We start from the raw sequence: 27,924 nt of genomic DNA, 5'->3' as shown, positions 1-27,924 counted from the left end.
TCACCGAGCAGTGGTGTGACGTGAATCAGAGACAATCTCTCGGGTCGGTCTCGTGTCATCCCCCAGGATTTCCCAGATCTTCAACAGCAGAAGCTTATTGCTGCATTGTGCATACCTACGGTGTTAGGACGCACTTAGCCAAAGTAATCCCCGATCGTTGGACAGTCGGTGAAACCGGTGCTGCCACAATCCCTGTTTGTGCAACAGTTTTAGCCTACCGCGCCTGAACTCTCCACAGCAAATCTATTTGCTCACGCACAAGGCACCGAATCCCTGTCCCCTGTACATAGCGGTGCTCGGAGTACCCTTTCGGACAAAATGGCGGGTTTAGTCACTTCTCCCACTGCGCTCCATCCTGCCCTCAGTAATCCGTCCGACGGTGGGGTTACGTCCGTCTCCGAGGCGTCCAATAAGTCCTCATCATCCATCGCTGACGGGACTCGTGGATCAACCGATGCTCTTGCGGACCGCCCTACTTTACCTCCACCTTCTTCCTCGACTTCTTCCCTTTTCGAGTCTGCACAACAGCCCAGCCAGGACCAGCAGAATGCTGCGTTTCCGTCAGAATCATCTGTTGCAGGCTTGACGGGTCCTCACTCGTCCAAAAGCTCCCACTTCTCCCCTCGTATGTACGGCCACCACAAGAACACTCGCTCAGTGGAGTCTGTCCCGCGACAGACTATTATGAAAGCATTGGCCTCGGTGGCGCGCAACAACAAGCCCGAGGCGCTTTCACTCACCGGCATGCTGTCCGCACACTCCGGCCCCGAGGCGCGGCCGTCGTCCTCGTCGTCGCAGCGACTTTCGGAGGCTCTGAATGAACTGGCCAGCCGCAACACCCCCGCCACCGCACTTCCTTCCATCCAGTCGCCCTGCTTCTACCATCAACGGTTTGACGACAATGTGGATATTGACAAGGTCTTGGAGGAGATCAAGAATGATGACTGGATGTCGCATTCTCGTCTCGTCCAGACGGCTACGGGGGTACGAGAAGTCTCGAAACAGCTCCAGCGCCGGCCCATCCGACGGGCTGTTCGCAATGTCATGATCGTTACTAAGGCTCGTGACAATGAGCTTGTGTACCTGACTAGGGAGTTGGCCATGTGGCTGCTCCGCACCCCTCGCTACGGCTCTGATGTCGGTGTCAACGTTTATGTGGATGCCAAACTCCGAACATCCAAACGCTTCGGGGCTACCAGTCTCATTGAGGATGACCCTCGGTTTGAATCGATGTTGCGATACTGGTCGCCCGATTTGTGCTGGAGTCAGCCCGAAAAGTTCGATCTGGTTCTTACCCTCGGCGGTGATGGCACTGTTCTTTTCACTTCGTGGCTGTTCCAGCGCGTCGTGCCGCCTGTCCTGTCTTTCAGTCTCGGCAGTCTGGGTTTCTTGACCAGCTTCGAGTTTGAGAAGTACAAACAGCACCTGAACCGCATAATGGGCGAAGAGGGAATGCGTGTCAATCTGCGCATGCGATTTACCTGCACGGTCTATCGCCATGGTGCGGCGGGCGCCGAAGCCGAGGAAGGTGAACAATTTGAGGTGCTGAACGAGCTTGTCATCGACCGCGGCCCATCGCCTTATGTCTCCAACCTCGAGCTGTATGGCGACAACGAGCTCCTGACCATTGTCCAGGCCGATGGCTGTATTTTCTCCACGCCTACCGGTTCAACGGCTTATTCGCTATCGGCTGGAGGCTCGCTCGTCCACCCTGACATCCCCGCCATTCTTCTCACTCCCATTTGCCCCCACACGCTGTCGTTCCGGCCCATGGTCCTGAGCGATACCTTGCTGCTCCGGGTGTCTGTCCCACGCAACTCGCGCGCCACCGCCTATTGTGCCTTTGATGGCAAGGGCCGTGTCGAGCTGAAGCAGGGTGACTATGTCACAATTAGCGCATCGCAATACCCGTTGCCTACGGTGATGCGAACAGATACGGAGTGGTTCGATAGCGTGTCCCGCACGCTGCAGTGGAACACTCGCGCTGCGACCCAAAAAGGGTTCGAAACCAAGAAGGACGGCGACGATATGCAGAAAGAAGAAGAGCCTGAGTGGGACATTGACACCGACTCCGCCTGCTACGCCAGCGAGGATGGCGGCAGCATCAGCGCCAGTCCCCTACGGCGCCAAATGTCTCTGCTGGGCATGTAGAAGCTCCAGAATATTGATGGATCGCCCAATCAGATTATAGAACGATAGAGAGAGACCTGTTTATTGGAGATGGTGCTGGGCACGAGTATGCACAGCGTCTTCGCCTACGGGCAGGACACGAATGGAACATCTCTCGCGAGTTGCTAAGACTACAGCAAGTATACAAAAAGGGTCTTCGCAATGACAGTGGGCCTTGTTTGGTCACCTGAACCTTGGACCCTCGGGCACTCTGTTGACGCCCATGATTGCAAAAGTCGAGATGGTCTCGGTTTGCAGTGAATGTAGCGGTTAGACTAGATATCTATGATAGGTAGTAGATGAGAAATCAATAAGTCCATGAGTGCCGTCACGCCGTCTTATCTCGCCAAGACGGTCGACGATTTGAGCGATATATCTGTGAAGGATCGAGTGAAAGAGAGTGGCGTGCAAATAAAAATTCAACCATGGATAAGCGGCACCGACATGGCGGTGACTCGGAGGCACTGGATGGCGGTTCAGCAGGTGGCCTCCTGAAGTTCCCTTAATTGCTCCACTTAAGTTGGGGGGCCAATCCAATGCCATTTGCTGCTGCAACCTGCGTGCCTCTCCGAGCGTCTGAAACGCCAAGTGGGTTGACAACTCTTTGCGGCAAAGGGGGCTACAGTATGTGTCTGGGTACAGTACAGTCCGCCGACCGACAGAGAAAAGAAAATGAATATCCAAATGGACGCCAAACTGAACTCGTTCGATATATCGTTGTGGGCTATGTGACATAAGTTGAGGCTCAGCGTCGTTCGTACATACTAATGTTTGATATCGGTTAGTGAAGACCAAATCTTACCTAATTAAAGCGAAGAGCGGCGGGCATGCTGTTCAGTGGAGCCAAATGGGCTCTTAGCGACTGATTAGCGGATGCAGCGCAAGGGAATCAGCGGGAATCAGCAGCTGATACCAGAAGACCTCCCAGGCTCCCAGGAGACTCCATGTGGTGCCAGGGCCTGAGGGGAGCCATTCTGAGCCATTGGGGGGCCATTCATGGAACTGGTGGCAGGCATTGCAGTACCTAGACGCGGAAAGACGGCCGAGTGAGCTTCGATTGACCGCACCTGGGCCGCACTAGACGAGCAGAATTGGCTGATGATTGGGGCCTAACAAGGGCCTCTTGGGGGTTTTTGGGGCCTTTTGGCCAAAAAAAAAAGTAATGGTCAGGTCCCCCCATCTGGTCCCGTCTGGTCCCGTCTGCGTGCCAAGAGCACGAAAGCGACAATCTCGGATGTGAGAAGAGGAGACAGACAGACAGAGAGACAGACGGCTTCCTCGTGCTTTCGCTTCTCATGTTCACCAACACGCCCAGGCTCTTAATATAATATTCTCCTCAGATTCTTTCTTCGCAGTGGCAATTGTATTGCATTCTTCATGTCTCGGTGTCCAGACACGACCACGCCCACGACCTTTTTGCGCTTATAGCTGCCTAGCTACATTATTATTATTACTTATTGCTTATTAACGTCCTACCACCTCCATAGGTTGCCTACCAACTGACTGACCTCAGCTGGCTGCCCTCCCTCCCAAATATTGTCTGCAGCACAGCAGGCAAAGCCACCCTCGGTTTTGATTCGCTGTCTGCCGGGTAAAGCCTTTTGAGAGCATACCTCTCACAAGCCACCCTACCCGGCAAAATGCTTTCAATTTCGGACGCGGCGGCGCTATTCCTGCCCTTGTTGATGCTGCTCTCGATAGCGCCATCCCTCGCTTCCGCCTTCAGCCTCAACGTTTCGGGCCCCGACTGGGAGTTTATCGCCGACAACCAGCACCTCAAGTCTTCGACCTCGGAAGCGTGCCGCCAGGCCTACAGCGCCCCGATCGCCTGCCCCGACACCCTCCTCGGCATCGTCGCGTCGATGCGCCCGGGCTTCAAGCCCACCACCAAAGACTATGAGGCCATGTGCACCACCACCTGCAAGGAGGCGCTGGAGAGGTACGTGGGCGGTGTTCGTGCGGCTTGCCAGCTGGACGCTGGCGATGCCGCGCAGCTCCTGACCAAGGCGACCAAGCCCTACGAATACACGGATTTGCCCGTGGGCATTGTGGGACAGCTCTTCCAATACCACCTTGCGCAGAGTTGCCGGACAGACGGGTAGGTTCCCCTTTCTTTTCCCCAATCTCTATTGGCGCATACCTGGGAGAGGCGACTTTACTTACACGTTCCGTTCACACATAGAGGCGGCAAATTCTGCGAGTTCTCGACCGAACACGCCGAGGTGGATGACGACTTCGAATGCGACGACATCTGCTCGTCCACTTTCTTCCAGAACGCCCACGACTACCCTGGCTCGAGATACGAATTTAATTACTACTCGCTCGTGAACGAGTCGCAATGGTGGGAAGACCAATACGCGACCGGTTACGACCGCCTCATCGCGTGCGGCAAAGTGCGAGCGCCGTCCGCCCCGACGGGCTCCTCCTCGGCGCCAGGATCGTCGGCCACCGCGACAGCGACATCGACCGGCGGGTCCACCTCGACGTCCAATATCGACCCCTTATCCGCGGCCCAGACATCGGCGCCGAGCGCCACGGGCATGGATAAGGCGAGCGCGGAGACGTTGAGCGCAGTAGCCGCCTCCGCCTCGGCTACCGTCCCGGTTATATCAGCCGCTGCTGCCGGCCTCGGAGGCACGAACCCCATGCTGCTGCTTGCCTCTGCGGCATGCGCTATCTTGCTCAACAAGCTTATGCTGGACTTATAGTAGTAAATAATTCTCTAATGAAGAAGAACAAAAAGAAAAACAGCATATAATAAATAAATATAGTCAAATTGTCAACAACTCTTACTTGAAGGCTGAACCACGAACTCCGTCAGGACTACGTCACTTGAGAAGCTAACTTTTGTCACGAACGGGAAGAAGAATATTGCTGCGATATTCCACGTGCTATGGGATTTTTAGCTTCAAGCCTCGTTTACTTGAAACGACCGGGTTTCGGCCGTTCTGTCGGCCTTCGAGAACGGCCACCACTACTCAAGCCATCCAGCCCGTCGAGTTCCTTAGCCCAAGGGTACCTCCATGGATGCTCGACTTGATCTAGAAAGGTCAGACAAGATGTGGCGGCAGCTTCGAGGGGAAGTTTTCTTAGACTATGAACCCCGCATCCAGCGGTATGTTCACACCCGTCATGCTCCGACTCTTGCAAATGTAAGGACCTGTTCGGCTACGTCCTGCGCAAGTAGCATGAGCAATGATCTTTTAATGCGGGTGAGTGATTGTATAATGGGTATCTACTTACCTCAACGGTAGGGAAGCGCTTCAGCTTTGTCTTCTGGCGATAAGCGTCTTTAGCTTGCTCGGAGAACCTATCGGACCATTCCTGTTGTTGGTCTTAGCTATGTAATACATGTATAGTTAAAGTATTAGGAGAGAAAAGGCAAGGCTCACGGTCAAAAGCAGCCCCGGGCTGACGCTGTTCACCCGGATCTTGGGCGCGGCCATGACGGCGAGGTTCTTGACGAGGTGGATCTGGGCGGCCTTGGTCACGGAGTAGGCAAGGGAGCTGCCGCTCGGGGTGATGCCGGCGGCCGACGCCGTGGTGATAAAGGCGCCCTCGGTCTCGTCGAGGTACTTTTTCGCGGCCTGCATCAGCCACAGGTGGGACTTGACGTTGATGTTGAAGGACATGTCCCAGTCCTCTTCGATTGTGTTGTCTGCCAAATCACCGCACCGCCCTCCCGATCAGCTTGGTGAATCTTAGAGGTATTTCAGCAGCTATCACGTGGCCCCCTAAAGCCGGTTCATTTACCCCTTGCCTCGATCCTCGCTCTTAAGCTTAAATACGTCCATGACAAATTAGGGGAATAACGAAAACAGAAGAAGAAGAACAATAATCAAGAAAATGATGTTCTTGTATACCTTCTATGCTCGTCATGTCGCGAAACTTGGTCCACCCGCCGTTCGAGAAGACGACGTCGAGGCGGCCCATCTGGACGATGGTCTCGCGGACGAGGCGGCCGATCTCCTCGCGGCGGCCAAGGTCGGCGCGGATGGCCAGGAAGGCGTTGCCGTGCTCGTTCTGGATCTCGTGCGTGGGCAGGCGCGAAAGCTGCTGCAGCTCGCCCACCACCTTGCGCGCGCGCTCCGTGTTGTGGCTGAAGTTGATGACCACCCGGTACCCCCGCCGCGCGAACAGCCGCGCCGTGGCCGCGCCCACCCCGGCGCTGCCGGCCGTGATCAGGGCCACGGGGCTGCGGACCGCCGCTTCTTCTTGTTCTTCTACTCCTCCTTCTTCCTCCCTCCTCTCTCACGGTGCGTGTCGCGTCGGACCAGGTACTCATTCTTTCGTCCGCGGCCATGGTAAGGCTATGTGGTCACGCTCACAAAGCAGGTAGTAAAGGGTATATAGTTGTTGGCGATCTCTGTGGCGTTACTAGATAAGGATTTTGGGATACGATACACAACGAGGAATTTGGGACCCGGTGTGGGAGCGGAGTCGTACAGGCTCACCAAGTGACTGACTGCAAGGGGTAGTATTCTACGTCACAGCCTTTCATTCCTCTCTGTCCCTGTCTGTTTGTCCATAAAACCTCCATCTCTCTCCTTCTCTCCTAGAAAGTACTCCCTTCTATATCATAGGAAGACAAAGTATACAACAATAACGCACCTACCGTCCGTGGCTATTCTAGCCTAACTCCCCTAAGGTTAGTAGAAACGTCTGTATTCTTTACCTAAGCTAAGATTGTAGGGTATGTACTTATAAGTATGTATGGACGTCACACATGCCAAGCGGGGTTTGTCGCTTGGAGTTGGAGGCGTGGGGGAGAGACAGAGCGGGGCAGATGAGAGAATCCCCCCAGTCTCCCTAATCTCGGCCCTCCACCTCGGAAGGGGGTTCCTGAACTTCCTGTAGGATACTGTACCAAAAACCCAATTCGGTCGGAACCCTCCTGACTCTCGGTCATGCTGCTGGGCTGTCTGTCTCCCAATATCTGCTGGTTCGTATTCGCCCGGGGGAAGAGCTGTGGTGGCTCTAATAACTCTCACTACTTTACGGCCCGACTGGGGGGAATCCGTCAGGATTATGGGCTATCATTAACTGATTCCGCGTAGCCTGCATGATGCGCCCCAAACCTCGGAGTCTGGAATCTGCCCCGCTGTCACACCTCATGGGCGAAGTTACCTGTCGCAGCTTTGACGTCTAAGACATGCTTGCTTGCTTTGATCTCCGGCATCCTCTTACCCAAGCAAAGCTATAGCCTTGCGTCGTGAGATCCTGCACCTTAGTCCCGACCATTCTCGAGTTGTGCCGTTTTGCTTCCATTGCTTTTCCTACTATTATCAAATCCCTAGGCCGAACTAACAGCTTCGCTTTGCATACACCCGAGCTTGTTCTTGCGCGGTACGATGGCTTCCAATGGGACAGCGCCGGTGGCTGATGCGACCAAGTCTAACCCGCTGGTTCACGACTACCATGAGCCGTTGAATATCACTGTCGTTGGTGCCGGTATAGGTGGGCTTTCTGCGGCCATTGCGCTGCGCCGCCAAGGTCATGTTGTAGATGTGAGAATCCCCGAGACTTTGGTCGCCCGTCACACACATGAACTGCTGACCCGAGAGAAGCTTTACGAACAATCCTCGCTGGCGAGCGAGACCGGTGCTGCGGTACATCTTGCGCCCAACAGCAATGGGCTGCTCCGGAGATGGGGTATATACGCCGAGAAGTTCGGCGCGTGCAACACGACGAAAATCGTCGAGTTCGCTTCGACCGGAGGGATGATCAAGGAGATAGACCTCACCATGCCGAACAAGATGTGGCAACACCCCTGGCAGCTGGTGCATCGTGTCACGCTCCACGACAACCTCAAGGCGGTAGCGACTGCCAAGGACCCGCCAGGGACGCCCGCCACCTTGTATACATCGAGCAAGGTCACTGGCGTTGACCCCAATGCCAGGACGCTGACCTTCGCCGATGGGTCCACGAGAACGGCGGACCTGATAATAGGAGCCGACGGTATATATGTACGTACTCTCTTCTCCCTGCTTAACCACCATATGGAGTGACAGTGGGCTGACGGTTGGGCCAGTCGAAAACTCGCAAAGCGCTCAGTGGGCAAGAGACCAAGCTGTTTGCTTCCGGGAAAGCCGCCTTCCGCTTCCTTCTTCCTCGCCAGGTCGCGCTCGATGACCCCGTGACGAAACCGCTCGTCGACAGGGTTGACAGCCTCTGCATGTGGTTTGGCGACGACCGCAGAGTGGTCATGTACCCCTGCAACAACAACGACACGCTGAACTTTGTCCTCATCCACCCGGCGGACGAGTCACATGCTTCGCCGAGTGATGGTACGTTCCTTCGATCTATCCATACACGGGGTTTCAGGTACTTGTGCTAATGACCGAGTCAGAGTGGAACAAGCAAGGTAGTCTCGAGCAGGTCCTCAAGGTCTATAAAGACTTCGACCCGGCGCTGAAGCAGTTAATAAGCAAAGTCAGCCCGGAAGAGCTCAAAGTATGGCAGCTGCTGGATATGGACAAACTCCCGTCGTGGGTCAGGGGCAGCGTTGCCTTGATCGGGGACGCTGCTCACCCGTTCACGCCTCACCAAGGACAAGGAGCCGGCCAGGCAATGGAAGATGCCGCCGCGCTCGCCACCGTCCTGCCCAAAGGTACTGCGCCGAATGATGTCCCCGGGAGACTTCGACTGTATGAGAAGATCAGGTACGACAGAGCGCACACGATCCAGGAATATTCAAGGCAGTCGGGTAAGGACTGGGTAAACGGTGTACCACAAATTGATAGTAAGTTATCGTCCAACCACCCGCTGCTTCTGCTATTGCCGCCTATGCTGACATGAACTCAGTGATGAAGTACACCGCCTACAACTTCGGGCATGATGAGATTGACAACTCAACCCGGGTGTTCAATGAATGGCTCTCCTCTCAGACGCCGGACCTCTATCGCAGGATGCCCATCGGCTTCGGGCCCGCCCCCGGCCCGCGACAAGACGTGTACGGCCAGCCCCGAGCCGGCCTCGACCAGAGCCGCTTCGTGACGACAACGGTTAAGTTTGAGACGTCGAGGACGTACCTCGAGTCGCTATTTCCCACGCCGGCGTTCCGCTTCATGAGCCCCGCCACCGCCTGCCTCGCCAGCATCTCCGTCACCACCTTGGACAACATGGCGTGGCTGGGCGGCGGCGGTTACAGCCACTGCGGCCTCTACCTACACGGCGTCGGCTATTTCCCCAAAGCCGGCCCCCCTGTTGTCGGGTCTTACCTGCCCGTTTTGTTCGAGAACCTCGCGGACGCCGTCATCACGGGACGGGATGAGCTGGGCTTCAATAAGACGTTCTGCGACATAGACATCGACCGCGGCAGCGGTAGTGATGCTGCTACCTCCTCCCACAACGTCCGTTGCTCCTGGCGTGGCGCCAGTTTCATGGAGATTGCGCTGGAAGATCTGCAGCAGCAACAACCGGATGCGACGGGGGAGAAGGAAGGATCGGACATTCTAACCTACAAGTACATCCCGGCCACGGGCAGGCCGGGCGTGGCAGACGTCGAGTACGCCTGCGTAGTGCCGCACGCGGAGGAGGCCAAGGTGGCGGCGCGGACGGTCGAGTCGATGGCCAAGTCGAGTAAGGCGAGTATCAAGTTCGATCCGGGCAGCTGGCAGACGCTGCCTACATTGCACCACGTCACCTCCGTTCTGTCCGGGATCCCGGTGTATAGGGTGGTCGAGGCTACGGTGGTAGAAGGCACGGGGGTTCCCGATGTCTCGTCTTGTCGAAGGATCGAGTAGGTAATGACCAACGGGAGGTAGGACTTTGTGTTGTTTTGTAACGATGAATCACCTCGTGAGCTTTCACATACGTACATACTGTATTTACTATACATAACTACACCTATTACGTTCTATATGCCACCTTTATATTATTCGTTTTTTCCGTAGTGTACTGAGTGCATGAACGAGGGCGACCAATGTCTTCCTATGTTGTAATCGGGAATCTATCTTGAGAAATTGATCACTAATCAGCTTCTAATCGCATTTCATGTTTCTTGAGAGATTAACGCTACACATGAGCTAATTACTAAGACAAACAATCAGATCTATTGATCTGACCAGGTACGCCAACAGGAGGGGGGGTCCCTGATCGTCAAGGGTAGCACAAGATAGCCGACCCCCCACTTCGGCTCCCCCCACCACCTCCTCCACATATCCGTCCGACGTTCAGGTACACGGTCCACGATCGCTATGCGACGACTGCCGATGCTTTGCGGAATACTGTTGCTGGATCTTCGGACGATATGAGGGGTAAACGAGGGGGATAGGGGAGCGCCGCGATCGCTATGGGCCTTGTGAGCGCGATACTCCAAGAACACAAATTTACTTAGTTGCCGTCTAACACCTACATACTCCAGTTTCATCTCGTCGTCTACTACGGCTTATATACACATACATGCCCAAAAAAGAAGCCAACCATCGAACAGCCACAGAATTGTTATCCATAATGAAAGAGCGAGCCTCCAAAACTGGCATAGAGTCTCTCCAGCCAGCTCATCCCTCCACCACCATGGCCTCCTCCACCAACGGCGACACCGCCGCGGCAAAAGGGCAGGCGCCCGTCACCCCCAACAACCTGCCCAAGGTATCGCGCTTCATCACGGACCACAACGAGGCCGGCGAGGCCATCTTCTCGGACGCGCTGCCGGCGGAGCTGCCGCGCACGACCATCTACAACGGCGCCTCGTTCGGGCTCGGGTACGCAACCACAAAAACGCCCGTGCCGCTGAACGACGGCGCCGACATCGCGGCCTACGCGCCGCTCCTGGCCAACCCGCCGGGCATCGTGGTGCCGGGCGGCACCGTGGCGCGCTACGTCGACGTGCCGCCGCTGTCGGTCAGCCCGATGCACCGGACCGTCAGCCTCGACTACGGCGTCGTGCTCGAGGGCGAGGTGGACCTGGTGCTGGACTCGGGCGAGGCGCGGCGCCTGCGGCGCGGCGACCTCGCCGTCCAGCGCGGCACCATGCACGCGTGGCGCAACCCCAGCGCGACCGAGTGGTGCCGCATGCTCTACTTCCTGCAGGAGTGCGAGCCCGTCCGGGTCGGGGCCGGCGCCGGCGCGAGGCTGCTCGGGGAGGACTACGGGGACATGGATGGGCATGTCAACAAGAGTGGGAACTAAACTAAGGAGAGACACGGGAAGGGAAGAGAAGGGAACAGGGGAGGGTTGGTGGCTGGCTGGCTGGCTGGCTGGCTGGGCCGGTGTGTGTGTGTCTGTCTGTCTGGAGGGAAGAAGGCAAAAATTAGGAAGTTGCTGCTCCGCCGTTCTTGGGGGCCCGCGGAGAACCCCTGCTGGGGCGAATTAATTGATTATTTTTAATTGACAGCGATAGGCGGAGAGGCAAAGCGGGAGGGAGCACCGGCTCCAATTGAATCGAGGTGGCATTTTGTTTGGCAGTCGACATGATATGGTAATGCATGCGCGGCACGAACACGAAAGAATCAATCATATGAGCAGCAGTATGCATTCACCGAGAAGAGGGGGGGGGGTAAAGAGGACGATCCGCTGTCCCTCATTCGTCGCGCTTTGTTTTTGTCATGTATCATGTGCTCCTGTGTGGTGGTGGTTGCTGCTACTGCCGTTGCTGCTGCTGCTGCTGCTGGACCAGACTGTATTGTATTATACCTGATCGAGACAGCCGAGGTTGGGGATTCCCTCATTCGAATCCTCCAGCGCTCGCTCTTCGGCTGCTCGCATGGCAGGCGAAAGTACTCGGTACGGTCGGCTTGAATCTTTTTTACAGGTACCTGTCGCTTATGTTCTTTCGCTTCTTCGGGGCATGCCCCGGCCCCCGTAAAATGACAGAAAAAAAAGGTACGACAAGGAATAAACGCCTCCTCCCAAGGATTGAGAGTGATGAGTTCGCGGAATGTCCTCCGTGGCGACGCCAAGCTTCCACATCTTGAGTTGCATGATCGATACTTAGTAATGACTTAGTATGTACTACACGATATCGACTTGGCTAGGTAAAATGCTTTTGTTCTTCCGCTTCTTCGCCTTCATCCTCACCCTCGTTGCCTTCGTCGCATTAATAATGGCAAGGATCCGCGTCGGAGTAATGACCTCCCTCGACCTTCGGGCTCCAGGGGCCCAGCCTAGATCGATAGAGGATACGAGAATCGGGGGTCATCTGTCATCGCCATGTGTACTTACTATATGCATTCTTACCGCTACATACATGCCAAGTTGGCTTTTTGCCAAACCCAGCAAGCGCGATAGTATGGTTCGCATCTCATCGTAACGTCAGGAAACAAGTGAAAGTACCGGCTTCGGGCACATCCAGAGGTAGGTAGCGAGTAGTAGATCTGCATGTAGATAGATGTACAGTGCGATGCGTCCAACTTCCCAACGTCCTGACCCCAGCCGCTTTCTTATTGCCCCTGAGAAGTGTACCTATGCCGAGGAAACAGATACATACTATACCTGTCAAGAGAAGAACAAACACATGACCCCATGTGTTTTCGCAAACACATACCCTGTCTTGAAGCTGCGTTTGGATCCCCCTCTCGGCACCCCCCCCCCCCCCACCACCGGCCACTCTCGGTAGCGGACAAGTCCAACACCAAGGGGACCCGCTCGACTTCCCGTCTCTCCGCCCTAGCCGATAACGATGGTAAATAGACAAAGGAGGGAGGGGCCAAGAAAGCCAAGCGGACCGACGTTGGACAAAACCCTCCTCCCCTTCCAGAAGCAAAAGGCGGGTGGATGATGAAAGATGCTCGTAGCAGAGCAGAGAAACTGGACAAACACATGTCGGCAGCGCCGTGCCGAGTAAGCTGCTGCTATTCTGTTTCAACTGCATATAGCAAAAGTTTCACTCCCACCAGCGAGCAAAATATCCCTCTCCGTCCCTCCCCCCTGGTCTTATCTCTATTCGTAGGGCGAGCGATGGGGGCCGAGGGGTTGGCAAGGATCGTGGAAAAGGGCAGAAAGAGCAGAAAAGAAGCCGATGACTCGCGGGATTCCAGACTATCGCACATTATGAAGTCAGGAACAAAAGGCGGATTCTGTCATGGTGACCAAGGCTGCAACAACATATGTTAGATATTCTCTCCTAGTCTTCTCCCAGTCTTCTCAAACCCTTCGCCGCAGAATAACGTTTGACAAGCTAGCGAGTGACGTGGAGCTGGAGCTGGAGAGGAGGAACGAACAAAACGATCGTCCCATATTTCTAACTTCAGGGCGGCTCTCCCCCCTCATTTCCCTCTGTCTTGATCGTTCTCTGTCTCTCCCGCTTTCAGCCCTGCGATTCCACAATGTCTTGGGCGGATATACCCTGGCAGCTTTACTGTAACGGAGAGGACATTTGGCAGTAGGGTAGGGTGTGCGCCTCTTTGACTTCGGCACTGTACTAGTAGAAGCTCTCACGCATGGGCGGGAGCTTGTTGTTTTCGCGGGATACTCCACGCTTGCGAACCCAGGACGTACTACATGCAAATCAGCACTCTGTAGGTAGGTATACTTTCTGTGCTTGTCCTCTTCCTCCTTCTACCAGTAGAGTGCATTGGGCTAAGCCCGAGGCAAGGCGTGCTGGCATTGGTGCGCATAAACGATCAAGAGGAGAAGCGAGCTGTCAGCCGTTCCGAGGCAGGAGAGGAGAGAGTTATGATGCTTCCGCCTGCATCACGCCTGCAGCTCTGAGGGCGCCAGAGAAGGATAGCAGCCTGAGAAGAGCCTGGAGGTAGGTCATGTTCAGATATCCATCCGTCCCTTGCTCCTTTCGATTTTCGGTTGGTGAGGCCGATAGATAGCGCCATGCTCCGCCCAGCACACCCCCTGGGGCGCCGCATCCGGGGAACCTGGGAGAAAATCGGGCAACTTGCGAGTGATCTCCGGTGTCCCGTAGATACATAGGACACACGGGGGGGAGATAGGGAAAAGGGGCCCCCTCCCTCCCCTTGTTCGCCGTATTGTACGTCGGCAGCAGATCGGCAGGGCCGTGCCAGCAAAAACAGGGTTTCTTTATCCAATCAAATTACACACCCAACGGATCGGACGTCAAAAACGGCGCGCCGATCGTACTAAATTTTCTGCGGACCGTACAGTACGGCGAACAAGGGGCGGGGGGGGGGGCAGTGAAATGGCATTCAAGGGGATACTGTTGGCCAGAAAGTCTTCTTCTGGGAAAAGTAACGGCGTACGGCTTTTGGTTCCCCCGAGCTACCACGTAGGAGGTGTCCTATTCCTGGAGAGCGTCTTCGCCGTCGTGCACGCTTCCCTGTCTGTAGATAAGTTCTTTGTACTTGTACCTAGTCTGCATCATCATCACCTCCAAGACGTTTTTGTCTAAAGTGGCCTCTCCAACCTGGAAGCAAAAGCTGGCAAGCATACCCATGTTAGTCTGGATTCGCTGATAGCAAAGGGGGCCAAATGTTGGCTTCTATCTCTTACTCCTCTTTGAAGGGAAAACGAAGCAAAGTGTGCGGAGTATGCATCTTCATCTCAGTCTGCTCCTGTACCGTAAGCGGCGGGCCAAAGCAAGCTGCGAGGAATGCAACACTCGACCTCTAGCCCCCCCCCCCCCGCCCACCCCGGAACTTCATTTCGATTGACTGATGGCGTCCCGGTGAAGAAGAGGCTGAACGGGAGATGCATTGCCAGCGTGCGCTATCTCGACCAGGGGCGGAAATGGACTACTAATGCTAGTAGGCCCAGCCAAGTCTGGCTTCATTGGCTTGATCCCGCCGGAATTCTTCTTCCATGCATACGGCGCGACGCCGGGCAACCATCAGCGATGGGACTGTAGGCCGTGGCAGAAATGCATGGTCCTTCTCCCAACGACAATGTCTAAGTTAGCCTTCAATGTGCGATGCCAGACGTGCTATGAATTTGCGGGTGTGCTAAGTCAAGTTGTTGCTATTGCTGGCGACTGACTTGTACTGTAGCATAACGTAGGTAGGTACCGGCTCTACATATACATCATTATACATGCATCATGGGTACAAGTTAGCCCTTGGACCAAAGTATAAACAGATGTAGCAAGGACGGGCCGCATGGATGCATGTTGCTTTGTACTATACGCGGGACATTCAGCGTTCAGTGGATCCAAGGATGCTGCCGGGATCCTCTACTAGACAGGCCCGGCCAACCTAGGTAGACATACTTTTGTTTCCCGCCAGAGAGTGAGTGGATAGCAGTGGACATGGCAATTAAGTCCTGTGCCTCAAAGTCTGTCCGTCAAGCTGAGGATTAACTTCCGTTACGTTACATGACATAGATCAGACGAGAGATAGGGGGAGAGAGAGAGAGAGAGCAGGCAAGTTAAGAGCAACGCTACTGGACACTAGACGATAGCGGCTATGTCTATTGCGACGACAACACAGAACCACACTTGGCCCGTCGCCGGCGTTGGGAGGGAAGTGGTTAATGTCACGATGTTGATTCGTGGACTTGCCAAGGAAGGAAACCCTGGAGATGTGTCAAGAGGGAATCGGTCCACTTGCCAGATAGCCGTATGTACAGTAAGAACCGGTCTCTGTTTGACAGGGCGCCCGGGAATAGGGGCCTCCTGCTCATCGTATGAGATATTCAATAAGCAAGTAGGGAATACTGCGAGGGAAAGGGAGGAGATAAACGTCCGGAGCCAATTCCGCCAGCCAATGCCCTGTGGGTGTGGGCCGCCCCTGCAGTTCATCAGCTGACGGGTGTTTCTGTTCTGTCGGCCGCCCCTGCAGATTCCCCGAGGAAAGAAGAAGTGTGTGTAATATGCAGCACACCAGTGGCGCGCTACTACCGTACACACGCTGCATACGACAGCCACCGAGCGCCATCTGTACGAGGGAAAAAGTGCCACAAGGAAGGAGGCCAGAGTGGTCGAACATACATACGCGATGCTCCTGTTGGCCTATCACCAGGTGCTGCTGCCAACGACCCCGGGACACGCCCGGCTTGTTACCGTGGAGTGAGGACACGCAGCACGTCCGGTTGGGTTAGGGTTGGGTGGCAGTTTGGGTTATTGATGTAGTTGGGCCTTGGCGACCAGCACGAGGAGGAGAGTTCCTCTGATTGGCCCGGCCTAGGACACCGGCCGCGATGGGTGATTGGGGCACGTTAAATCTCGAACGGCTCCAGTGTTGGCTGGGCTTGTGGGGCGTGCCAAGCCAGCAGCCAAGAATCCAAGATCTCTCATCTCTCTGTGAGTCTGTCTTCTGTTCCTCGGTGGGGCGACCGATCAACCCCGTACCACACAGAGCCCGGATTTTGTAAAGGGCAGTATGTACATGTATGTATGTAGCAGCGGTGGTGGAGCTGCTGCTGGGTGATGGTGGTAAAAAGCAGAGGCGTGTGGAAGACAGGGCTGACTGATGGATCTACACATCTCATTTTCTATATCATATCCACCTGTTGATCGGCGGCCATCTCGATCTTCTTCCAAGCACTATCGTGTAGGTATGTGCATATAGTAGTTGCCTAATAATCAACTGTCCGCCCTGGTTGGTTGTCCTGTCGTGATTATCTCGTTCCACCTCGGTCTCGTCAGGCCGCACTCGCTTTTCCACGGATGACATCTACAGATACTGAGTTTGGCCTTACCACTCACTACACACTTACATACTTTCAAGAAACGTCTTGGCCCACGATGTAGGACCGTAGGAGCTATCTTATCCTCCCCCACCTGCAATGCATACATGCGCACCTGCATGGCGCTGATTCCCATTCCCTCCTCGAACACGGCGGACTGGTCAGACGTGTCTCGCAAGACCATTGAATCATCACTCCGTTGGGCACAAAAAAGCAAACGCAGCAGGGCAAGCTCCCATTCGCAGTCTGTGATCTAGAACTCGCTCTATAGTAGCGGGTATCTATACCCGTGCCCATCCCGGCCAGCGACTCGAGCTAGGTAGGCAGGCAGGGCGTGATGAACCCAGCCCGAACGCTATATGTCAATGTCAAGGTTAAAACTGGCAAGAGCCAAAGTCAAACGCAACCTACTATAATATAGCATGTCATGGCCTAGTTTACTCCTCACCCGAGCAGCTTCCCAGGATATCTCTCTCGGGTTATTTCTTTGTAATGCAGCACATCCTCCTCCTTCTCCATCGTTACATTTCAGGGTACATATGGGCGGCGTATGGTGTAAGACCCAGCTGCCAGAGCGTCCCTGGGTGTTTGGGCCTGGGCGGGGGGACTCTCACTCTTCGATGGCTTGGCCGTTGGCTGGGATCCTGCAGCGAATCACGGCGCGCCGCGGTCTTACGGATGCTCCCAGCTCCCGCCGCCCAATCAAAAGAGAGGTGGGACAGTAACTCCCGAACTACTTGTATGTATACTTCGGAACCATGTAGCTAGCTGGTGCTCTCCACCTCTGCCTAGACCCCTGGTCATCACGCATTGGCACTGTGGCGGACAGCCTTGGGAGAGCAGGAAAGTAGAGGGGAGCGGAAACAGTATATGGCATATATGTATTTCTAATAGATAAAGTCTTCTTGATAAACCAGTACACAGACCGTTGAGCAAACGAGCTATTCAGGAGACGCCAAGTTCCACCCACTCCTTGTCTTGCAACTTATTCGGCAACACTGGATTAGTATCACCAACAAAGACACGCCACTCCAGTCCAGTCCAGCCCAGCCAGTACACCAAGGAGAAAGAGGGCTTCTGCTCCTACTACCCATACAAGCCTGCGGCAACCCCCCCCAAGTCTTCATATCCGTCATGGACCAGAATGACATGTTGACATGGAGGGAACCCCCCATGTCAGCCGACCACATGAACTACTTCAACGCGACTGACTTCGGTCCGCCCACGGCATCGTCTGGCGGCTACTATTCTTCCTTGGAGGAGGACCAATACGACTATAGCTTTCCAGCAAGGCAGAACATCGAGCAGTATAATCTCCCGCATCAAGTATGTCCAAGCCAATTTCTCCAACAAAGTACTGCGCAATTGGATCGGGATGTACAAATTAGCTGTTCCGCGCAATGCTCGTCCTCGACATCGCAAGCGGTCAAATAACACAACTTGAGCTCACTGGCGCTTTGTCATTTTAACCACCTCACCCGTTCATCATTTTGTGAGCTGACCAAGGAATGATGCACTAGTTCGGTCACTCCGCTACGAATCTATCGCACCAAGTCAACCAGGCACTATCACAACAACAACAGCAGCAGCAACAACAACATCATCTTTCACCAACAGCGACGCTTGCTGGAAATGGTCAAGGACTCAGCGGGCATACCTATTTCAGTGGCCATGGCCATGGCCCCACGGCCCCCCATATTGAATACGAACAATCCAGTCACGGAGACTCTCCAGTGGATCTGAATGACGACCACGAAGCAGCACTGAACGCCCTTCGTTCACAAGGACGTCTAGGAAGCGGCGACATGGGGTCTTCCATCTCCGTATTAGAGGTCACCACCGCCGCGCGGGGCCAGAGACATGAGCGGAATAGGGAAAAGAACCGCCTTGCGGCCAGCAAATGTCGTGAGAAATCAAAGAAATACGTCGACGAACTGAGAGAGCGCGAACGGGAGCTGGCGGCCCAGCGGGCGTCGCTGTCGCAGCACGCCGCAAGCTTGCGCGAGGACGTACTTTGGCTCAAGAACGAGATTTTGCGTCATGGAGACTGCAACTGCGAGTTCATCCAGAACTACCTGGCGACAGCGGCCCGGCAGATTACATAAGAGGCATGTACCCTGCGTCCGAGTTGTTGGCGTCAACGCTTCCGATACGACGGTTCCATTCCTCCTTGCCACGCGGCTCATTCGGACCAGCACCAGCGTCAAGTTGGAATGGGTTTAGCTAAATTTGCCCACATAGAACGCTCAAGAAGTGGCATCGGTCTATTGGTTAGTACGTACCAATAATTGCCGCCTACTGCAGCAAGCTGAGGTCCAGTAGGACCAGGCATGATGTTGGAACATGGGTGTTTGCCCCAATCCACCGGCCCCTACTCAGACTCCCCATGGCTCGTGGTCATCCCGAGAGCCGGAATGAAACATCTGTGGCCGCCGGTTGGACATCCCTTCGTCAGTACTGAAAGGTTGATGTGCATATGGCATGCTTGCCCAGGCATTAATAAGTTGGGGTGGTAATATGCGTTTGGATGCCATTGCGAGAAAAGGTTGCCTTGGTCCACCTATGATATATGATTACGTGTATGGCTTCAACGGAGTACCTGGTGTCAGTCATCTTCAGTGGGATTTGGGATTTACAGTATAGGACAGGGTCTCGAGAACAATCCAAAGTCGCTCCAATATATGTGAAGAGCGACTAGGTTGAAGCATTGCAGCCGTCAAATTGAACTGTGACTTGAGGGTAGTCGTGTAGTTTATCAATGCTTTGTACCAACAGAAGGGAGCCAGCCATCTCCGAATCCGTAGAGGCGGGATGGTGCTTGCTGTGGGTGATGGGTGAAACGATATGCCCAGTGCTGGGGCGAGGGCGAGGGCACAGGGTTGATATATGCGCTCTAAAAGGATGGGAGGAGTATTGCGGACGGGGAATCGGGGCCTTTGTTCCATACCCATCAATGCCCTAGCTCGGGGGTGGTGGATCTGAGCGGGAGGCTCGACCTGTAGACCTGTATAGAGCGGACTAGGTAGCCGATCCCCGCGTACTTGAGCTGACCAGTATCACCATTGGCCCGGCCCGCCAGGGTAAGAATGCCCCGGGCTTCTTTGGGCGCGGCAGGCCAATGAACATGACTAACATCCCATCACTCTACTCTATTTCAACGCTGGCGGTGGGCACGAGAGCTTCGGAAGTAAGTCTCCTGACCCTCCCTCGCTACGGCTTTGTGCGACCTATCAAAAAAAGAACCGGGAGAAGGATGAGCTGGCCTTGTTTTGTCAACACACGAGCAAGTCTAGAGCAGTCTCTGCCACCCCGGATGGAGACGGGCCCGCGGGAATGACGACATAGAATACTCATAATGTCGTGTTACGGGGCCTTTTCAGCTGGCTCTGAGTCCGAACTTGGACGCAATTAGCAAACTGACGGAATCGCCTTGTCATGAAGACGTTGTGCTTATGATACATACGGCCAAAGACGGGGCTGAACCATTGCGTCGGCATCCCGGCTTGGTGTACCGGTGACTTGATTAGGAAGGAGACCCAGCATAAGCATCACGGGTCCGTGGGGGATGGCTTCCCAAAGGCGCTCTTACTGGCGGTGCTGTCCGAAGTGCAGCGCCGTTGGACGCATGCGTATGCATGTATGAGTCTCGAAGGGCGCTGGTTTACTCGCTCATGTGACTTGGGACAAGATGCCCAGGAAATGGTCGCCAGCGAGGCCGTGGAGCAAAATGTTGTAATGCTTCTTCATTGTCGATCATCTCGGAAACGGTCCAATAGCTACCTAGCATTGAACTTCTCAGGTCACTATATCATACCAAGGACGTGGGAGACACGGCCCCGCGGCGGTCTGTACCGGCAGGTTACATCCTGGCTTCACGTAGAACTGTAGTTCATCTAACAAACAGATTATCGAGATAATCGACAATCAATAATCGGAGCCCTGCCCACACCTACCGGACAAACTGGGTCTAGCCTCGCTAACCCGCTATCGATAGCAGCATCGGACTATGGCAAGATGCGGTTATGTAATGTCATTGCATAGGCATACGTAGGTGCGGAAAGAAAGCGACCAGACCAACCATCCATCACCACATGCATCGCCCGCGCACGTAGAGAGGACTCGTCGGCCAATTCAATTCTTCCCAGATAAACACCACAATGCCATCGTCATCGGGCGCATCCTCGCGCAGCGCCACCAAGCGCCTGCTCCGCGAACTCACGAACTGGGAGAAGGAAGCCCCCGCCGAGACGGGAATCGAGCGACTTGGTCCCGTCAGCGAAGATGAGCTGCTTCAGTGGGAGGCCGTCATCAATGGCCGGGGCATTGGTAATGGATACGATGGTTGGTAACTCCAGACATTTTATTTATTGTTCCGATCAATTGCGGCTGCACTTTGGGGTAAAGGCAAAGACAATGACGTCCTATTCAATTGCCTGCGGTGTTACCTACCTAAACTAGACCGACACTCACGCAACGCAACGCACACACCATCTTCCTCCTCCCCCCTCCCCTCTCCCTCCTCCCTTTTCATCGCCTAGTCAGTCAGTCAGTCAGTCAGTCAGTCAGTCAGTCAAGCAGCCAGCTAACCCGTTCCGTCCCCCGCCACTTAGACGGCCGCTGGCTCCTCCGCATCACCGTCCCGCCGGCCTACCCGCTGGAGCCGCCGCAGATCTCGTTCGCGACGCCCGTGGTGCACGCCAACATCGGCCTGCAGACGGGCGAGATCTGCCTGGACCTGCTCAAGAAGGGCGGCGCCTGGACCCCGGCCTACAGTGTGCTCGAGTGCGTGCGCGCCGTGCGCATGCTCCAGCTGCCCCGAGACCGACTCCCCGCTCAACGTCGACGTCGCCGCCCTGCTGCGCGCCGGCGACCACGTCGGCGCCCGCCGCCTCGTCGAGTTCTGGGTCCGCGACTCCGACCTCGGCGGCAAGTACACCGGCCGGTAGCGCGCGCCCCCTTTCTTTACACCATCCTCGGCTGCTGCTACGACGGCACCTTATTCAGGGAGATAATGAAGAAAGCAAAGAGAGAGAGAACAAAACACACAGAAAGAGACGAATATCAACTTGATACCGCCAAAGGGCTGGACAGAGAAACCCAGATGATCTGGTAAAACCAGGGGCATAGGGCTGGTGAGCGGGGTCAACCCAGAATAATGGGACGGGTGGAAGGACCATCCAATGAATGACCAACCGACTAGGCCAGGTTATAAGAAATCCCCTCAATCCGGAAAGAAAAAAGCGAGAAAAAAAAGGTCATGGTATAATGGTAATGAGGTAGCGCGGACTACGGCCCTATTGATCGCGGATGGTCAGGGAACAGGCGCTGGGGAGACTGATACGTAATGCGGGAAATCCCCTCGAAAAGAGGGCAAAGGAAAGGGGCGGAAACGGCATGTACTGGGACCACGGTGCTATATCTAATGTATGCCATGTGCCCGGTTGCAAGCGTCTTTATTATGGGAGAGCTTGTTCAGACGTCGACCGGCACTGACGGCTTATTGGGCTCATATGGAGATATCGGTGATTACAGCTGTGTGTTCTGTATAGGGTTACGTGAATAATGATATTTCATTGGTCAAGGGGGGGACTCTCCTCGTGACATTCTGCAAAAGTGGCCTGCAAATCACCAGGAACAATGATGGTCGTATACTGATATAACGAGAATGAGATTTCCAAAATAATGGACCGGGTCGTCTGAACACGTTTGATTCGTTCTAAATCGAAACAACTCCCAGCCATGCTGCCTGTCCCTAAAGTGCAGATCCCGCCGAGCCGCGTGTGTATGTGTGCATGAGCTCTTGCAGTCATCGAGGAACCGAGTCCTCTTCCCTCCACGGACCTTTGGGTTCAGTAGTCCATCCAACAGTGCTGGTAGCCACTGGCAATCTTGCAGAAAGAGGATGCAGGAGTAATGATATACAGTAGTAGAACCTCTCCACCATGGGGCTCCTGTGCTCGCGATTGGGACTTTCTACCTTCAACTGTTTGGTGGCCGTTTTCCCTCAAAAGGTAATGTAATGTCCGTGTTGCTAAAATGCGAAGACACTAGAAGAACCCGTATCATGCTAATCAGCTGAGAAGGAGGTATGAGATAATTCATCATATTAAAAGGTACCAAGTCGTCTACTCGTTATAGTGATAGACCTAGGCGCAAGATGTTAGTATATTCGTAGATGTGGCCAATCAACGGTGTCAAGCTATTGTTGCATACCTTGTAATTTGGCAGCCCAGTCGCTTGCCAGCCCAACCTCTTGGCCATCTTGGCGAAACCCTCGGTCTCGATGAGGTGGTAGAAGGGGAAGGGCGGGAACATGGCGCCATCTCGGTGGACATCGGCCCTCACCAGCAGCGCGGTTCCACCCACGCCGTCGAGCGGGACCTCGGCCCGCACGTCCTCCTTGTCGTCGAGCTCCATGTAGGCCATGAGGGTGCGGTAGGTCGGGAGGGCCTCGTAGCCCTCGAGCAGCAGGTCCTCGGGGCCCATCTTGGCGGCGAGCTCCTGAGCCGTCTCGCTGTCCTGCCAGCTGTTGAAGTCGTAGGCACGCTCGGCCGGCTTGCCGCTGTCGTCCTTGTAGCGCTGGTAGCAGTTGGGCACGATGATGGGCTTGTCGTGCGACGCGAGGTCCTGGATGAGCGTGGACGGGGTCTCGACGATGTCGCCGTCGAGCCAGAGCACCCACGACGTGTCCGGGCCGAGGGTGGTGAAGAGCAGCGAGTTCCGCGCCTTGGACATGGCGGCCCGGCGCACCTTCTGGTTCTCCATCTTGTGGCGCTCCGACTCATCCTGCGAGGCCAGCGGCGGGTCGAAGTCCTGCCGCTCAATGATGACGCGCCGGAACTTGTTGGTGGCGCTCTTCTGCGTCTTGGCGATCTGCGCCTGCAGGGCCGTGGTGGCGGCGTTGCCCTCCTTGTTCTTGGGGATGATGAAGCCGAGGGTGATGAGCTCGTGCGGGTAGCTGAGCTTCAGGGAGGTTGTCCCAGTAGTCTTGGTAGAATCGGGCCATCGGGGTCAGGATGAGGACGGCCTCGTGGTTTGCGATGGGGTCCTTGGTGATGGTGACATGATTCAGGTTGAAGCGCTGGACGTCGCGACGGATGTGGGCGAGGTTGGACTTGGGGACGGGCTTGGAGTTGACGTTGCGGCTCTTAGACGTGGTCGGTCGCGAGGCGGAACCGGAATTGGACAAGAAGTAGATGATGAAGGTACAGAGGACAATCCCTATGATGACGGTCACAGGGTTCGTCCTCCGCAGACGAACTGGCCCCATGGGGCGCGCCATGGGTTCGTCAAGGTTGTCTTGGTCGGTGGTTATCTATGTTTCCAGTGACATAGGTAGCGGCGGCGGTGGTGGTCTGGAAGGGAAAATTCACGATAACGTGTCAGCAGCCATCAATGGGAAACAGTTATCGGCGCCACGGGGGAGAAAAATAAGTACAATCGCCAAATGAATTTTAGCCTTCAAATTGAAATGAAATAGGGGGCTGCCGAGCCGACCAGTCCACTGATCTGATCGGAGGGATGCCAGGGTGGCCTTTGAATCCCGTTTGTTTCGATGACAGCAATAGTAGTGAAAAGCCCAATTCAGAAATGAAGTTTCGGATCAAAAGATCAGCATTTACTCAAAGGCCACCGTGAGACGGAGGTGGGCGAAAACACCTGCGTAGCGATCAATCCGTCAACCAGTCAAGTCAATCAAATGTCCCTGTGCACGCAAGGCACCGCTCGAGCTGCTCGAGGCTGCTGGCCGCTTGCGCTTGTCTGTCATCTTTTTTTTGTGCTGGAACTCCAACAAGCACCCCGTTGACCCACAAGCCAGCTGCAGCTTGCTTCTGCTTTTGCTTCTGCTTCTGGCACCTGGCTCTGGCTCTGGCTCTGGCTCTTTTGCTTATATACAAAACGCAGCCTCGCCATCAAATTAGATTCCAACTGATTGATATGTTATCCGGGCCACCTTTTCTTTTACTTAGTTTCCCTCCCCTTTATATAGAATCTACAACAGTACATTATGTAACTTACCCGAACAGCTTCCTACTCCGATTGCTGCTTTAGATATCCAGACTCGATGTCTTGATGGACCGATTCGATAAGCCTACCTAAGGTCCAGTATGCCGGAAGTTGCAAGTCATGCGATACCTTGGGGTCTGTTTTTGTTCGATTTCTTTCGATATGTCAAAAAGTACATTATCGATTTGGTACGGATATAACGATGCGGATATTCCCTTCCGAACGTCGGTATCCAGCTTCTGAGATACTGCAGGCTTACACCATCTGAAATACGAGGTTTCTGGGGGCATTTCGTCTCGGCCTACGGCCAATGGTAGGTAGGAAGTCGGTCATGCTTCTAGAAAACGAAGTCGATGTGCTCACGTCACTCGATTCTGCTGTAATGTGAACGGAAGGTTTGAGTACTACCTGAATCAGGGACGGGCCGCCGGCTCCCAACAACCGACTCAAGGAAGCTTTTTCTCCCTTGGATTAACAAGTTCGTCCGCACCTTACAGGAGACGACCACACGCGTGCATTCAGTCATCTACCTATATCCACTCGGAGTTCCCTATACTGGCGAGTCAACGTCAACTAGCCCATGGGCAATGCGGTGAGGTGTTTACTGCCAGGCAGCGACGAGGTGGGTAATATTGAAGGCTGCCCCCGGCCTCTCCCAGGCTCGCCCCTTATGCGCATAGGGATTCATTTGCCCAGGGCCCAAAGGACATGCATGGACGAATAGAGAGGTGGGTACGATACCCGTCAGCCACCTATGCAAAGGGCTGCTGCGGCTACGATAATCTCATATCGTCTCGTCAACTGCAGCACATGCGGTGCTAAGAAGCTGGAAGACAACGTGGGGGGCAAGGATTGACCTTGGTATTTAGGTAGTGTTGGGCTAGGAGGGTAACACGGCGAACGGCACGCGTGGAGTTGAGACCACAACGGAAAGGAGATGGCTGCCTTACCCGAAGGCCGTTTCAAGTCTAGGGTAGAAGGAAGACTTCCTACATGGAATCGCCATGAAGGCATTAACCTGATGAGTCTTCCTACTTGGATCCTATCCCTGCCTACAGAAGTGTGTAAAACGGCCTGGATGACGTGCAGTACATTGGGGAGAAGCGTTGGACTTGATAGGCAGAGCGAAGGCGTAGTACCTGAACCTACCTGTATGTACGGGGCCTTGCCATGCAGATCCCATATATAAGTCGCATGGATCCGGACAGGGGTGGTATGGGATGTTTCTCTCCAAGCAAAACGGCAGACGGCCGGGCCCAAGGTGTGTGATGAGTGATCTTGGTGTTGCATCTCGAGGTCCGAGGGCCTTCCTTCACAGTCACTGAGCAAGTCAATTCCTGCGTACAGATCGAAATAGCAATGGCGTCAAACAAGTCGGGCATGTCAGGTCGTTCGTGTTTCGCGCATGAGACGGCACGGCAGCCTCATAGCCGCAGGGGGATTGCATTCCATGTCTCAGCCCATTCAATTCCTCTGGATTTCACTCATATCCCAAGCGATGATCGTACCGGCAAGCCGGCGATTCGTGCCTCAGCAGCCGGCGCGACTAATAACTCAACTACTGGCTTCCAAGACGATCTAAAGTTAAGGGATCTAAAAAGGATGTACACGTGGTTTGTAGTGGTTGCACGATACTACTGTAGGTACTTAGGCGAGGCCTGACTCTTCCGCTGTAGGCTATGAACTTCTAGAATTGGTTCGGACGAGTCAACTCTTCTCCCTCCTCGAATAGGCGTCGAGTCCAACATTACCCCTGCATGGAGTTAATGCCAGAAGACAGCAGAAGACCTGCAGTGGTTGTATGTAGCCGTAAGTAGGTGCAGATTCAGGGTCTCAGCCAACAAAGAGTCCCGAACGGGGCCCAAGACAGCAATTGAGGGGCGGGGTAATTATCTGAAAAGAAGACCACTTATTTCAATGTTATTGTCCAACCCCTCTCCTTACCCCTAGGATATACTACTCCGTCCCCGGTCAAGCCCATCATGCTAAGGACGCTGGCGCATCTGATAGGACACGGATGGCTGGTTTCTGGCCGTATGGGGAATGCCTAAAGGCGCGCGGTGGATGCGGCTGGGATTGGGATTGGGATTGAAGGTTGACCGATTGTCGAGACAGCTCGAATCCGGCGAGCCTGATCCATCCAGATGCGAAAATCAATCATGCAGTCTTTTGCCGTGTGTACTGAGGTAGGTACTGTCTGTGACCGACAGTCCCGTCTGCCAGGCCATAAATGCTAGAACGTGTCATCCCTACCTTCTTCTGGATCTTCTGCTTCTTCTTCTGCCACTTGATATTGGGCTTGTCTTGTCTTAGCTGATATTTAGATAACCTTCAGGTGGCTGGCGCCGGAAGCTTTAAGCGGTTCTTGTCGAGTTCCAGCAGGCAGTACCAACACCTGCACCAACACCAGCACCAGCACCGGCAGGATTAAGATTCCATCCAGCCTGTTCGGGTTTTTGATTTGTGATTCGGATACCCCTTACGTATCGGACTCATTTCCCACGACATTACAGCGAAACCCTCCCAAGGCTTCATCTCAGCCTTTTTATTTTTGGTTATTTGTTTTTCCCTCGAAACACCGCAGCAAAGCAAAGGAGGGAGAGAAGGAGAAGCAGTGCAGTAGAAGACATCGCGGAGACATTAGACGAACACGAAGAACAAGAAGAATAATAAGAAGGAACGGAAGCAACACATCCATTTTCGCTCGGCACAACCACCCTCGCGGCATCTAAGACTTCACTTCACTTGACTCTTACCTTGGCGGCCAGACCATCCAAAGGGCGCACTTAAGATCGGCTCAATCTCACATCCTTTTCAGAAGCCAGTCCGGGCCCCAATCCATCCGCCCTCGATCTGATCCCGATCCCAACCCAACAATAACAACACACAATCGCTATTAAGGGACTGCGATCCAAGCCTCATCGGGAACCGACTGTGTCTCCCCCTGCAACATTCCTCCCTCTCTGCGGTGGTCACCCACTCCCCGCCATTTCCGTATTTACAAGTACTTACAGTCGACATTCCCACACCACACCACACCACACCCCAGTTTGAAGTTGACTGGCATTTTTGGGACCAGCTTCCCGTTTGGTTCAGTTTGTGTGAAGAGAGTTGATCACATGCATACTTCACGGCAATTTGGGTTCTCGCCAACACGATAGTCTGGCTATTACATCGGACATTTCAGTACCAATTGTAGCCCGTCCGTCCGTCAAC

The 27,924-nt window shown here is 54.5% G+C and overlaps 8 protein-coding genes across 8 annotated transcripts; 6 read left to right on the top strand and 2 right to left on the bottom strand.

The window, feature by feature from the left end:
• Nucleotides 1-318: 318 nt before the first annotated feature.
• On the top strand, nucleotides 319-2,151 carry PG994_010658 (ATP-NAD kinase; the record flags this gene model as incomplete). Its single annotated transcript, XM_066862067.1, has 1 exon — nucleotides 319-2,151. One exon carries the CDS (start codon nucleotides 319-321, stop codon nucleotides 2,149-2,151), a length of 1,833 nt encoding a protein of 610 aa, XP_066711177.1.
• A 1,658-nt stretch (nucleotides 2,152-3,809) lies between these two features.
• PG994_010657 (uncharacterized protein) lies at nucleotides 3,810-4,877 on the top strand (the record flags this gene model as incomplete). The annotated part of the gene is made up of 2 exons (XM_066862066.1): nucleotides 3,810-4,267; nucleotides 4,352-4,877. 2 exons carry the CDS (start codon nucleotides 3,810-3,812, stop codon nucleotides 4,875-4,877), a joined length of 984 nt encoding a protein of 327 aa, XP_066711176.1.
• A 381-nt stretch (nucleotides 4,878-5,258) lies between these two features.
• On the bottom strand, nucleotides 5,259-6,414 carry PG994_010656 (short-chain dehydrogenase protein; the record flags this gene model as incomplete). The annotated part of the gene is made up of 4 exons (XM_066862065.1): nucleotides 5,259-5,369; nucleotides 5,413-5,493; nucleotides 5,562-5,827; nucleotides 6,033-6,414. Coding segments are annotated over 4 exons (840 nt in total), but the record flags the coding sequence as incomplete, so codon positions are not given.
• A 1,106-nt stretch (nucleotides 6,415-7,520) lies between these two features.
• PG994_010655 (salicylate hydroxylase) lies at nucleotides 7,521-9,914 on the top strand (the record flags this gene model as incomplete). The annotated part of the gene is made up of 4 exons (XM_066862064.1): nucleotides 7,521-8,135; nucleotides 8,201-8,456; nucleotides 8,519-8,911; nucleotides 8,974-9,914. 4 exons carry the CDS (start codon nucleotides 7,521-7,523, stop codon nucleotides 9,912-9,914), a joined length of 2,205 nt encoding a protein of 734 aa, XP_066711174.1.
• Nucleotides 9,915-10,686: 772 nt separating this feature from the next.
• On the top strand, nucleotides 10,687-11,301 carry PG994_010654 (uncharacterized protein; the record flags this gene model as incomplete). Its single annotated transcript, XM_066862063.1, has 1 exon — nucleotides 10,687-11,301. The coding sequence occupies one exon, from the start codon at nucleotides 10,687-10,689 to the stop codon at nucleotides 11,299-11,301; it is 615 nt and encodes a 204-aa protein (XP_066711173.1).
• A 6,573-nt stretch (nucleotides 11,302-17,874) lies between these two features.
• Nucleotides 17,875-18,806, top strand: PG994_010653 (bZIP transcription factor; the record flags this gene model as incomplete). Its single annotated transcript, XM_066862062.1, has 2 exons — nucleotides 17,875-18,027; nucleotides 18,222-18,806. 2 exons carry the CDS (start codon nucleotides 17,875-17,877, stop codon nucleotides 18,804-18,806), a joined length of 738 nt encoding a protein of 245 aa, XP_066711172.1.
• Nucleotides 18,807-20,858: 2,052 nt separating this feature from the next.
• PG994_010652 (uncharacterized protein) lies at nucleotides 20,859-21,647 on the top strand (the record flags this gene model as incomplete). The annotated part of the gene is made up of 3 exons (XM_066862061.1): nucleotides 20,859-21,042; nucleotides 21,312-21,496; nucleotides 21,522-21,647. 3 exons carry the CDS (start codon nucleotides 20,859-20,861, stop codon nucleotides 21,645-21,647), a joined length of 495 nt encoding a protein of 164 aa, XP_066711171.1.
• Nucleotides 21,648-22,826: 1,179 nt separating this feature from the next.
• On the bottom strand, nucleotides 22,827-23,983 carry PG994_010651 (mannan polymerase complexes mnn9 subunit; the record flags this gene model as incomplete). The annotated part of the gene is made up of 3 exons (XM_066862060.1): nucleotides 22,827-22,847; nucleotides 22,915-23,664; nucleotides 23,726-23,983. 3 exons carry the CDS (start codon nucleotides 23,981-23,983, stop codon nucleotides 22,827-22,829), a joined length of 1,029 nt encoding a protein of 342 aa, XP_066711170.1.
• Nucleotides 23,984-27,924: the final 3,941 nt, after the last annotated feature.

The sequence above is a fragment of the Apiospora phragmitis genome (assembly GCF_038363925.1).
Source record: "Apiospora phragmitis strain CBS 135458 chromosome Unknown utg000010l:1.0-9815664.0:1.0-9183399.0, whole genome shotgun sequence".
Taxonomy (NCBI): domain Eukaryota; kingdom Fungi; phylum Ascomycota; class Sordariomycetes; order Amphisphaeriales; family Apiosporaceae; genus Apiospora; species Apiospora phragmitis.
The sequence above is the reverse complement of the archived record's forward strand: the minus strand, read 5'-3'. Positions and strand labels throughout refer to the sequence as shown.